Source organism: Cyanistes caeruleus, chromosome 26 (assembly GCF_971803275.1).
Source record: "Cyanistes caeruleus chromosome 26, bCyaCae1.hap1.1, whole genome shotgun sequence".
NCBI classification, from domain to species: domain Eukaryota; kingdom Metazoa; phylum Chordata; class Aves; order Passeriformes; family Paridae; genus Cyanistes; species Cyanistes caeruleus.
Window position 1 is genome coordinate 331,503 of NC_141726.1, and position 12,619 is coordinate 344,121.

The following is a 12,619-nucleotide window of genomic DNA, read 5'->3' on the forward strand; positions in this document are numbered from 1 at the left end:
CTATAACTCATGGAAACCAAGGCTCTGCAAAACCCTTTGGCTTTTTTCCCTGTGTGTACAAATCATGGACAAATTAGTCAGGGAAATGGAGTGGACAGTGGAACTGGCCTCGTTTTGTGCCGTGGATGGGAGGGAAGGCTTGTGCTGGGAAAAGGCACGGCAATAAACCTGTCCGAGGAGGGAGATGGATCAGCTCGGCCAGCACAAAATCTGCTCTATAATTGCATTTTAAACTTCTGGGGCCAGGAATCATCTCGTGGGTGGCCGAGGGTGCAGCCGTGGGGTGGTGGCAGTGACAATGCTGGGGGTGGCACTGGGGTTTGGGTGGGGGGCTGCAGTCCAGGAGCAGCAGGAGGGAACCTCGGGATGTTTTCAGTGGCTGGGAATGGTTTATTTGGGGTGAAGGAATCGCTTTTCCCTGGGAAATGGGGCTCTGCCAGCCTGAAACATTGCTTGTCTCTGCTCTGGTTTCTCAGGCCAAAAAAAAAAAAGTCCCCCAAGAACAAATTTCAGCCTCCCAGAATATCCCGCTCAGCAGATCTTGGAAAGAAACACTTGGGCTTCTTTTTTTTTTTTTCTTTTAAATCACTTGGCACTTAGTCTCTGACACTGTTTTATTTTGAAATTTATTTTATTTTCCTTCCTTCCTGGAAAATTTTGACAGATTTGTGCTTTTCCTCCCGTTAGCAAGTGCAGCCAAGTTCCAGACTCTAAAATCCGGCACGTCTTGTGGTGAGAGCTGAGGAGCAGGGGCTGCGGTGCGGGGGCACATCCGCACGTGGGCTGGGCAGACGTTCCATTTCGGGAAGGGCTTTAAGAAAGCTGTGATGTCTCAGTGCCTCCAGACATATGAATAGGAGAGAATTTGCTTTCAGTTTTTTAAAAAGAAGTTTCTTATGGCTCTGAGAGGAAAAAAACAGTTGGTGACGAAGCTGGAATGTACCCTCGTGCTTTAAAAAATGAGTGCAAAGGGGCGAAAAAAGCCCCAAATGTCTTCTTGTATGTGAAAGAGATGAGAATTGAAATTTCCTGGGCATCTCATGGATGTTTTTCCCAGTGTTTGGACTTGCTTGGCTGAGTGTTGCATCCGAACATCCCTGAGCACAGGGAAGCACAACCCGCAGCAATTAACTGCCAAATCCCTGGGGGGTGGGGGGAATTACTGATGTAATTTGGGATAAAATGGGAAGAAAACAGCAGAAATAATCCCTTGGCCCAGTTCTGTTTTCCTGGCGGCCCATTAGGGGATATTTGCCTTTGTTCGTTCTGCTTGCTCAGGGCTTCCCAGGGCCCCTCGTCAGCCCGGGCCGTTAATTAGTGCTGTGCCCTGGTCCTTGTAATCGTGGCTTTAATGGGACAATGGGGCAGAGTGGAGCAGCAGCCCCCGGGGGCCCCACGGTAACACCGACCTGAGCCCCAGGGCTGGATGGATGTGGGATGATGGGAGGGCTGGAAAATGGGGGTGGGCTGGAATCACAGAATCACCAGGCTGGAAGAGACCTTCAAGATCATTGAGCCCAACCCAGCCCTGACACCTCAACTAAATCATGGCACTGAGTCTTTTTTTAAATACATCCAGGGATGGTGACTCCACCACCCCCCCAGGAAAACCATCCCAATACTTTGTCACCCTTTCTATGAAAAACTTTTTCCTAATATCCAACCTGTATTTCCATGGCCCAGCTTGAGTCTGTGTCACTGGTGGAGCTGCACAGGAGCCGTGGCAGCAGCCAGGACCAGCCTCCTGCTCACACTGCCCCTGGGAACGCCTGGAGTGCCCCAGCACCATCCTGCTGGGGCATCCAGGGGCATCTCACCACCCTGCTGGGCTCTGGGGAGGGAGCAGCTACTCTGGGGGCTCAGGGGCTGACAGGTCTGTCACCACAGCTGGCTGCACCTTCGAGGAGGACAGCGACCCCAACCAGTGCGAGTTCAGCCAGGGCGAGGACGATGACTTCGACTGGGAGCTCATCCGCAGTTACCTGATGCCTCACCTGATGCCTGACCTGCCTCACGGTGAGTCCTGGGAGCCTCTGCTGTGTCCTGTACCCCAGGGCTGGACCCTCTGCCTCCTCCTGCTTTCATTCCTGCACTGTTTTAGGCTTGGCTTCTCCCCAGTTATGTGGGAAATGGGGAAAAACCCCCATGTTTCTGGCTTATTCAAGTGTGGGGAAGGGCTTGTGAGTTGGAGGCATCTCCAAAGTCTTGGGGTGGTGAGGAAGAAAATGAAAATAGACTTTTTAAAAAAATCTCATTAGTTTTAAAGAGCTGTTATTTTTCTGGGTCTGTGTCCTCTGTGGTGGCTGGGCTGGGGGAGCAGAGCTGTGAGGAGCTCCCCTCTCCATGAGCACCATGTGGGCACCGTAGCTGGATGCATTTGGGGGCTTTGCTTGCTCCCTGCTCTGAGCTCTGGCCTGCTGTGTCCCCCTTGAGTCATCCCTGAACCCATTTGCCCAGTGAGGTTCTCTGGACTTGGGATGCTCCTTGTTTTTGGTTCTGCTGGCTCCTGCCTGATCCTGATGGCCAAGTCCTGTGCTGAGGATGCACAGACAGACAGGAGAGCTGGGTTAGAGCTCAACGGTAAAATAACCTTTTCTGTTTATTAAAATACTACCTGCATTACAGGAAACTCTTTACTGTTCCATCAACCTGCTTCCAGCTGTTTATCTTGTGCCTTGTTCATGCCAGGGCTTCATTTGGCTTTTCCCCTCCACTAACTCTCCTCTGCCATTACCTTTCCCCATCACCTTTTCCTTCCATCCTGGCCCTCCTGGCATGTGCTGGGTGAGGGCAAACAGCCCTCAGGGATCTGCTGACAGATCTCTGCTCCTCCCTTGATGGTTTTTCCAAGTAATTGCTTTAAACTGAGCTATCCTAATTGGTGTGTCCGGGGGGGTTTCCTGGGGAAAGCAGAGCTGGGGGCTGAGGTGGCTTGTGATGGAGGGTCTGAAACATGTAATTAGTTGAGTTTTCTGCTCAATATTCAGCTGTAATTAAAATCTGCAGTGAACTGCCTGAGTTTAAAGCCTGGGGGCTTGCAGGGGGCTGGAGGATTGGGTGGAATGAAGAAAAAACCGTGGGTCAGCAGGAAATGGGGGCTTAAAGGAACACAAGGAGTTTAAGGAATAAACTCCAGGATTGATGGGGAGGTGGGTGTGACATCTCAAGCTGGATGGTGTGAGCATTGCAGTGTCACCCTGCAAAGAGGATTCTCTTTCCTGTAGCTCCCCTGAGACCAGGTGCTGTTTGCTCGTGGTTTTGGGGCACCAAAGGGTGCAGGGACTGTGTTTTTGGGTGGTTTTACCCCATTTTGGGTGGGGAGCTGTGCATGAGGCTCCTGCAGCCCCAGAACCCCCTCAGTCCTTGCAGCAGCTCAGGGGATCAAAGGGATTTCACAGCGCCAGGGCCTCTCCAGGGAGCACTTTCCAAAGGAGTCTTGTGGTCTCAGATTAAAATGAGTTTTTATTGGAGATCAGCCAGTTTCAAGGAGTGTAGGATTTATTGGAGCAGGTGCTGGCTGCTGGCCACCTGCTGCTACCTTTCCATCCCACTCTCCTCTTGCTTTCTTGTTTGGTTTGGGGTTTTTCCCCCCTTCTCTTGACCTGTCTCTCTTTCACCTAAAGAAGACAGATGGATCTCTCCTACGTTGCAGTTGTGATTATTTTTATGTTTTTTTCCCATCTCTTTATTGTTCCTTTTTTAAAGGAGCAGCTGCAGGGGTAAGGCAGGTGTGAGGCTGCAACCCCAGAATGGCTTGGGTTGGAAGGGACCTTAAAACTCATCCAGTTCCAATCCCTGACTGGAATCCTGAATTGGAAGTTCCCTGGTTCCCGTGCCGGCTCTGACATGGGCAAGGATCTGGCACACGTCAGCTTTGTCTTCCAGCAGGATTTCCTGGAGACAGATGCTGCAGTGCTCAGACCTGGTCCCCTGGCGCCTCTTGTCTGGCAGTGCCGCCCTCTCCCTGTCATCCTGCCTGCCTTCCCTGCCTTCTAATAGCTCTTGGAAGGGTTTTTTATTTATTTTTATCTCTTGGTGATTTTGTAGGAGGAAAAACTCATTGAGACGGGGAAGCAGGGGGAGCAGGCTCTTCCCTCCTCCTCTGGCAGGGCTGTTTGGGTGTTCCCTGGAGGGATGCAGGGGCAGGCAGGACCCTTGGGATGGGCAGCACCACGGGAAGAGCTGCCCCTTCCCTGTGGGCAACCAGGGCTTCAACTGGCCTTGGGCACTTCTGTGGATGGGGCAGCCAAGGCTGTGCCAGGGCCTCACACCCTCACAGGGAGAGATCCTGTCCAGTGTCCTGTCTGGTGTCCTGTCCCATCCGATGTCCCGTGTCCCATATCCCGTCCCCTGTCCCATCCAACCCTGCCCTCTGGCAATTTGAAGTACCTCTGCTTTCTTTTATATTTATAAAAGAAACCCAACCCACACCCTGGGCTTCAGGCTAATGCCAGATATTTACAGCAGAGGAGGATAAAATTAGCACAAAAGCGAGGGGTTGGAACCTGCTTTTTCCAATGCTGCAACACCAGGAAGAAAATGAAGAGGGGAAAACAGTGTGTGTGGGAAGCTCTGCACGATGAGGGATGCTCAGGTACATCCCTGATCCCATGTGACCTTATGGGCATTCCCTGTCATTTAAAATAACTCCTCAGTGGTTTAATTTTAGTCTTGGCCTCTTTACTTTGGTCCTGTGGCTTTTTGTTTGTAAAGGGAGGGCAAAGGAAGGGCCTGTGTTTGTTAACGAGAGCCCACTCGTTAATGAGGTGGCTTTTGGGAGATGTCCCCTGGCATGGGGTGGCTCAATGGTCTCTCTCCACTGCTGCTGCCTGCACCAAATGGGGCTGATATCATTAGAGCAGAAGTAGTTTTGCTGGGGGAAATGACAGGGAAAAAAAAGAGAAGCGTGGACACAGTGCCTTCCCCTAGGAGGGTGAAATGAGCTGTGCTGGACTCCGAGGAAATAAATTGTCATCGTTTTATTTCACCCTGAGTAGCCACCCCAAGGGGCTGGCAGGGCCAGGCAGCCACGCAGGTCAGTGGTGAAAATTCCCCTTTCAGGGATTTCTTTCCCTTGCCCCAGTTCTTGTCCCTGAAGGATGCACTGGGAGATGTCTGGTACTGGCACCATGTCACCCCAGCTGGTGCTGTGACCCCCTGGGGGTTTTGGGGTCCTCCCAAACTCTGGAGCAGTAGATGGGTTCCCCCTGAGATCCCAAGTGTTGTAGGGGGATGGATGGGTGCCCCCTACAATTCCCCTTCACTTTCTTTAGGCTTTTCTTGAAGCTGCTCAGTGGGAGTCGATGGGAGGAAAGCACCCGAGTTTAGAATTAATTAATAACGAAGCACTGTCAGGAAAACAATGGTAGGCTTGAATAAACGGCCCAGCTTTGTTACTTACAGCTCTGCTGGTATTAAAATGGAGATTAATAATCCCCTTGCCGTTGGTGAGGGGGAGGATTCGGTGGGGTCCCATCGATCCCGAGTGCCAGCTGTGATGGACAACTCTGGGAGCTCCTGCATCCCCTCCTGCCTCCAGACTGCCTGGGCTGGAGCTCACAGGACAGGGAATGACGCTCCTTTGGGATCCCTTTGGGATTGTCATCCTGCCTGCCCTGCAAGAACAGCTTTGAGGCTGTGCTGGGGCTCCCGCTTTTGCTGCTGGGGATGTTGGGTGGTGGGGCAGGTCTGGGGATCCTCGGCATCCCCGGGAGCTGGGATGCTGCTGCTCACTGAGCCAACGAGGATTTTCCCCTGCAAGTGCCTGCTGAGCACAGTTTAAACGTGGTAAATGACATGAGGAGCTGGGAATGGAGTTAAACAGCTGGGGCCTCGCTTGGGAGGGGGATTGATGCTGCCGACGCTGAGAGTTAAAGGAGGGTGACATCGGAGCCTTTCCTGACCCCTGTGCCCCAGGGAGGCAGCAGCTCTGATCCTCCCCTCATCCAGCAGCGAGGTCCCACCGCGGTCCTGCTGCTGCCCAAAAGGGAACTGCCCCTGGCACCTTCCCAGATCCCTCCTGCCCTGCCCATCCTCACTGTCACGGACCAGTGCCCGGGGTAAATGGGCATCTTTGTAATTCCACATCCTCCACCCTCTCTGTCCCTGCTGCCAAAGCTCAGGAGATGTGGAACAGGGGGATTGGAATCATAGAATCTCCTTGGGAGGGACCCCCAGGGTCATGGATCCAGACCCCAGCCCTGCCCAGACCCCCAGCACCCCCAGCCTGGGCATCTCTGCAGCTCTGGCAGCCTCGGGGCCGTGCCCATTCCCTGGGGAGCCTGGGCGGTGCCAGCACCTCTGGGGGAAGAACCTTTCCCTAAATCCAGCCTGAGCCTGCCCTGCCCAGCTCCAGCCGTTCCCTGGGTGCTGTCCCTGTCCCAGAGCAGAGATGGGAGCTGCAGATCCCTGAGCTCTGCCCTCGCTGTGCTTTGCTCCAGCTGGACACTCCGAGTGCCCTCAGCCATCTCCTGCACGGCCCCTCCTGACCCTTCACCATCCTCAAGCTTACTCCACTCTGTCCCTTCTCCCCCACTGCCGCAGGCTCCTACCTGATGGTGAACTCCTCTCAGCACACCCCAGGCCAGAAAGCTCACCTGCTCTTCCAGGCACTGAGTGAGAATGACACCCACTGCCTCCAGTTCAGCTACTTCATGTTCAGCCGGGACGGGCACAGCCCCGGCACCCTCAGCGCCTACGTGTGGGTGACGGGGGGCCGGGTGGGCAGCGCCGTGTGGAACGCGTCTGGCTCGCACGGCCGCCAGTGGCACCAGGCAGAGCTGGCAGTCAGCCTCTTCTGGCCCAGCGAGTACCAGGTGAGGCCCAGCGTCCCCCCTGCCCCAGCCCGGACCCCCCGCCACGGGTGACCCCTGTTTGGTGCTGCAGGTGCTCTTCGAGGCGGTGGTTTCCAGCGAGCGCAGGGGGTACCTGGGCCTGGATGACATTCTGCTCCTCAATTATCCGTGCTGTGAGTGCTGTGGGACGGGACCTGAGCGGGGATGGGGCTGGGCTGGGCAGCAGGGCTTGGAGCTGGTGTCTGTTGGGATGGTCCTGGAGAGAGTGGAGGGTCTGCAGCCTGGTGAGGCCTGGGTGTCCCGATGTGACTGCACTGGTGGAGCTCCATCCCCTGGGCACCTCTGAGCCTCCTTTATTGCATCTCTATCTCTATCCACACCAGCTCCACCATTGCTTTAGCTTTTATAAAACCTTGGAAAAGCGTAGACTGGACACAAGGCCTGAGTGAGGCCCCAGGAGGGGCCACCAGGGCTGGTGGGGACACCTGCCCCCTCCATCAGTCCCGTACCCTGCAGCTGGCAGCAGCACTGTGGTGTGCTGGAGAGAGGCTGGTCCCTCCCTGGGACACTGGCTGGTCCTGTGGGGACAGGAGCACATGTCTTCCTTGGAGCCAGGCTGGAAGGGTGGCCACTGGGCCTGTCCTGCCTCAGCTCAGCCTGACGTCCTGGGCGGGTTTTTGGGTGTGGGGGGATTTTTGCAGCGGTGCTGTGGTGGGTGTCCTTGGAGCTCGGGTCCTTCCTCACCTCTTGCTTTGTCCCTTGGCAGCGAAAGCGCCTCATTTCTCCCGCCTTGGTGACGTGGAGGTGAACGCAGGACAAAACGCCACCTTCCAGTGCGTGGCCGCTGGCAAGGCCGCCGAGGCTGAGCGCTTCCTCATGCAGGTGAGGCACGGGCAGCCCCACACGGCTTCCCTGTGGGGGAAAACCCGGCGGGAGAAGGGCCATCCCCCTGCTTGGGAGCAGACATGCTTTGGGGACAGCCCTGGTGGCCCAGAGGTGACCCCGTGTGTGTCCCCTGGCAGAGGCAGAGCGGCCAGGTGGTCCCTGCCGCCTCGGTGAAGCACATCAGCCACCGGCGCTTCCTGGCCACGTTCCAGCTGGACGCGGTGTCCAAGGCGGAGCAGGACCTGTACCGCTGCGTCACCCAGTCCGCCCGCGGCGCCGGCGTCTCCAACTTCGCCGAGCTCATCGTCAAAGGTGGGTGAGCTGCTCTTGTCTGCCTGGGCCGTGCACAGGCCACTCCTGCTCTGCTGTGTGCACGGCAGGGTGGGTGTCCGGGCCACTGGGATTGCAGTTTCTCACTCTGGGCGAGTTGTTAAACGTGGACTGCGCAGCATAAAACCAGAAACTCCCTTTTCTGGTGGCCTTAGATAATTTATTTTTGATTCCGCTAGGTGGGAATTAATTAATTATGGTGAAACTGTGAGGCACCATGCTGGGCTGTGTGACTTATAAAGCTAATTAAGGTTTGATCAGATGAAACCCTATTGCAGCTGTTAAAGCCTTCTGAAAGTGATGGAGGGCACAGGCACAGACTGAAGTTTGAAGGCTGGATGGTGCCTTCCTGTACTTGAGTGACTCCCACACCCTCTGGTTGGGGAATCTGAGTTTGCTCTGTGCTCTGCACACGAATCCCAGAATGGTTTGGGTTGAGAGGGACCTTAGAGCTCATCCAGTCCCACCCCCTGCCATGGGCAGGGACATCTTCCACTCAACCAGATTGCTCAGAGCTCTCTCCAGCCTGGCCTTGGACACTCATGGGAATGGTGCAGCCCCAGCTTCTCTGGGCACCCTGTGCCAGGCTCTCCTCACCCTCACAGGGAAGAATCTTGTCCCAATATCTAATCTAAACCTACTCTCTGTCAGTGTGAAGCCATTCCCCCTTGTCCCCCTTTACATGCTCTTGTAAAAAATCCTTCTCCATCTCCTTTGTAGCCCCTTCAGATACTGAAGGCCCCGGGTAGGTCACCCCAAAGGTTCTCTTCTCCAGCCCGAGCTGGTGGGTTGCTGTGGGAGGAGACACTGGGAAAGTGTGGACTGCAGCCTGTAAACAATAAAATGAAACTGTGCTCCCTGTGTTTGTGCCAGCACTGGCCTGGCTCTGGGGATGCTCCAGCTGCCCCTTCCATGCTCTCTTCCAGAGCCCCCCACCCCCATTGCTCCCCCCCAGCTGCTGCGGGCCGGCTCCACCTACCTCATCATCCAGCTCAACACCAACTCCATCATCGGCGACGGCCCCATCGTGCGCAAGGAGATCGAGTACCGCATGACCTCGGGGCCCTGGTCCGAGGTGCACGCTGTCAACATGCAGACCTACAAGCTCTGGCACCTGGACCCCGACACGGAGTACGAGATCAGCGTCCTGCTCACCCGGCCCGGGGAGGGGGGCACCGGCAAACCGGGGCCGCCCCTCATCAGCCGCACCAAGTGTGCAGGTGGGTCCTGGGGTGTCCCTGGGGACAGCTCTCCTGGCACCCCGAGCCCTCCCTGCCTGTGCTGGGGACAGGAGCTACCCCAAGGCACCTGTGTGTCTGTGCTGTTGGCAGAGGCGTCCCCTCGTTAACTGCTCTGTTCAATTAGAGCTGATTAACCTCCCTCCCACTGATGACACTTGGTCCCTCTCGTCTGGAGAGCCTGACTGGGGCTTGACTGAGCACGAGGGCTCCCGTGGCAGAGGCACCTTTCTCTGGCTGTCTGGGGCTGGTACCCTGCTTCACCTCCACAGGAAAGGATTAACCTGCGGGGGCTGCTGTCCCCGCAGGGCTGGTGGCTGAGAGATGTCCCCAGTGGTGTCCCCAGCCCTGTCTGCAGGGCAGCAGCATCCTGTGCTGGGGCTGCTCCCAGTTTTGCAGTCAGTGCTCTCTGTACTTGTCCCTTTTGTCCCTATGCTGTAGAAGAGTTTTTCCTGATAAGACACACAAATCTGAGATGTTTGCCTCCTTGCTGACCTTTCCCCATCCCTGTTCCCCCACAGAGCCCATGCGAGCCCCCAAGGGCCTGGCTTTCTCTGAAATCCAGTCCAGGCAGCTGACGCTGCAGTGGGAGCCGCTGGGCTACAACCTGACCCGCTGCCACACCTACACCGTGTCCCTGTGCTACCGCTACTTTGTGGGCAGCGGCCACAACCAGACCTTCCAGGAGTGTGTGAAGATGGAGCGCAACGCCAACCGCTACACCATCAAAAACCTGCTGCCCTACAAGAACATCCACGTCAAGCTCATCCTCTCCAACCCCGAGGGGCGCAAGGAGGGCAAGGAGGTGATATTCCAGACGGATGAGGATGGTGAGTCTGCTCAGGGAGGTGCATCATCCCCAGGAGTGGAGCTCTGTAGCTGGTGAGCTGCTGGGCTGTTTCCTGTGCTATGGTGTGCACCTCTGGATCCTGGCCCGTGGGCATGATGGGGTTATCTCCTGAGCTAAGGGGCAGGTGAAAAGGATCTTGCAGCCTCAGAGCTGTGAGAGGGGATGAGAAAAAGGGGCAGTGATGGTGTTTGGGGAAGGGAGATGCCTGGGGGGCTGGGAGGCTCAGGGACCGGATGGGGATGTCACTGTCCCTCATCCTTGGGGTGGCATTTTACCCATGGCTGGTCCAGGGGAGGGTGTGGGAGTTGGCTCATACCCAGCTTCTCTCAGCGAGTCGTCTTCACTCACGTGTTACTGGGAACCAAAGCCTGGCAGCCATAATAACAGCAATTAAAACAATTAATGCTTTGCACTCAGGTAACATCTTTTATCTGCTTGTTTGCCGAAGGATTCAGCCCTGCTGCATTTCTGGGAAAGTGCTGTTCACCAGGCCAGCTGCAGCTTTTCTTGGCTTCCCTGGTGAAGTTTGCTCTCAGATGGGTTTGGATTTGTGCAGAGAGCTCTGTAGTGATAAAGCCCTGGTTTTTGGCAGCCGTTTTCCCCTGTTCTGGCTTCCCTGCACCTGAGCAGGACCTCGATGGAAGCTCCAGTATTGCTGCAGGACTTTTGGTTTTGGAATCTCTTGCTCTGGCAAGCCTTTCCCTGAGGATCTGCTCAAGCTGAGGCTGCTGGAGAAGTCTCCTAGGTCCAGGCTCACCTCTGCCTCCCCCTGACTGCAGCTCGCCATCAGCAGTGCCCAAGTCACTCTGGAGATCCAGCAGATGTGGCAGGAGCTCCAGGACAGAGCTGGCTCTGTGTGGCCAGTGCCACCCATCAGACAGGCCACATCCAGGGCTGGCCTCTTCCACTGCTGGGGGCTGAGTGTGGCTGGAGAGTCCCTGGCTCTCACAGAGTCATCTGTCAAGCAAGAACGGAATTAATCTCCAAAGCACTTTTTAGCATCAGGAATCAGCAATTAAAGTGAAGGAACTGGTAATTGCAAAGGACTGAGCTGGCTCCAGAGCCCTGCAGGACCCCTGAGGAGAAGCCTGCCACAGAATTCCCCTGCACAGGACTTGCTGTTACATGTGCAATGCTCACTCCTTCTCCAAGGCTGGAAAGCAAAACCTGGAGCGCTGGAGCACAGCTGAAAGTGTCTCTGTGTCCCTTTTCATGTTCAGAGCCTAAATCCAGCACCTTCCTCTGCACTCCAGCACTTTCCATATCCCCCTGAGCCTGTCCCAGCAGGGGCACCCAGCTCCACCCTGCCAGTGGTTTTATTTTCCAGCTCTAATTGCTCCACTTGTTCTCACTGGGCTGTGACTGCTCCAGCTGTTTGCTTATGGAATATTAATACAGGAGCTCCAGATGTCTTTTTGCTATACAATAATCACTCCAGCTGCTTTTCCCTGTGCCTCAATTATCTGGGGCTGGTGGCTTCCCCCTTGGATTGAACTTGGGGCTGTGTATACATGTGATCTCATGGAGATGGATCTATGGATATCCTATGGATATAAGGCAGATACTCCTCCTCACCTGCCTGGCCCAGCCTGCCTGGGAGGATGATGAGGGTTTGAGCTCCTGGTGCTGCGGGGTGAGCGGGTGCCCGTGCAAGTGAATCAAGGTGCCGAAAGCTCATTAATAATGGGACCCTTAATTGGGGTTTATTTTGGCACGAGGCCAGTTTTGGCAGCAGCATCCCCTGGGGCTGCTGCTGGAGGCTGCACCTCCCCATCCCGAATGCTAAACCCTGGTTTGGGGCTGGAAAATCCAAGTTACTGGGCCAAACCAGTGCTGTTGTTTCCAGCATCCCTCTTGGACCCTGGGCAAAGCTGTGCTGGGCAGGACACTGAGGGAACTGTGCTGCACCCACAGGGGCTGTCCTGTGCTGCACCCACAGGGGCTGTCCTGTGCTGCACCCACAGGGGCTGTCCTGTGCTGCATCCACAGGGGCTGTCCTGTGCTGCATCCACAGGGGCTGTCCTGTGCTGCATCCACAGGGGCTGTCCTGTGCTGCATCCACAGGGGCTGTCCTGTGCTGCATCCACAGGGGCTGTCCTGTGCTGCATCCACAGGCTGTCCTGTGCTGCACCCACAGGGGCTGTCCTGTGCTGCATCCACAGGGGCTGTCCTGTGCTGCATCCACAGGGGCTGTCCTGTGCTGCATCCACAGGCTGTCCTGTGCTGCACCCACAGACTGTCCTGCTGGTGTTTGGGTGCCCCCTATGGAGCCAGGTAACCCACAGCTGGAGACTTCATTCTGTGTGTGCACCAAATGATGAAACTCAACCCCAGGCACCTCTGGAAATGTCCCTGCAGTGTGATGGTGCTGCAGGGAGCCGGTTCTCCTCCGTGCAGGCAGAGTGCACGCGATGCAAGCAAGGCTAGACCTATATAATTCCATAAATAAATATATTTGTGCAAATATGGATAGCACAGGAGTGTGTGCACACCTGGGAGCTTTTGTGTGCATCCTCTGCCTC

The 12,619-nt window shown here is 55.7% G+C and overlaps 1 protein-coding gene across 4 annotated transcripts in view; it reads left to right on the plus strand.

The window, feature by feature from the left end:
* The window catches only part of PTPRU (protein tyrosine phosphatase receptor type U), a 49,511-nt gene that overhangs the window by 12,774 nt on the left and 24,118 nt on the right, over nucleotides 1–12,619 (plus strand). For all 4 annotated transcript variants that reach the window (XM_086863872.1, XM_086863871.1, XM_086863873.1 and 1 more), the window contains exons 2-8: nucleotides 1,888–2,016; nucleotides 6,544–6,815; nucleotides 6,886–6,967; nucleotides 7,561–7,676; nucleotides 7,817–7,991; nucleotides 8,936–9,229; nucleotides 9,769–10,077. In XM_086863872.1, coding sequence (XP_086719998.1) covers nucleotides 1,888–2,016; nucleotides 6,544–6,815; nucleotides 6,886–6,967; nucleotides 7,561–7,676; nucleotides 7,817–7,991; nucleotides 8,936–9,229; nucleotides 9,769–10,077 — 1,377 coding nt within the window. The remainder of the gene's footprint in view (nucleotides 1–1,887; nucleotides 2,017–6,543; nucleotides 6,816–6,885; nucleotides 6,968–7,560; nucleotides 7,677–7,816; nucleotides 7,992–8,935; nucleotides 9,230–9,768; nucleotides 10,078–12,619) is intronic.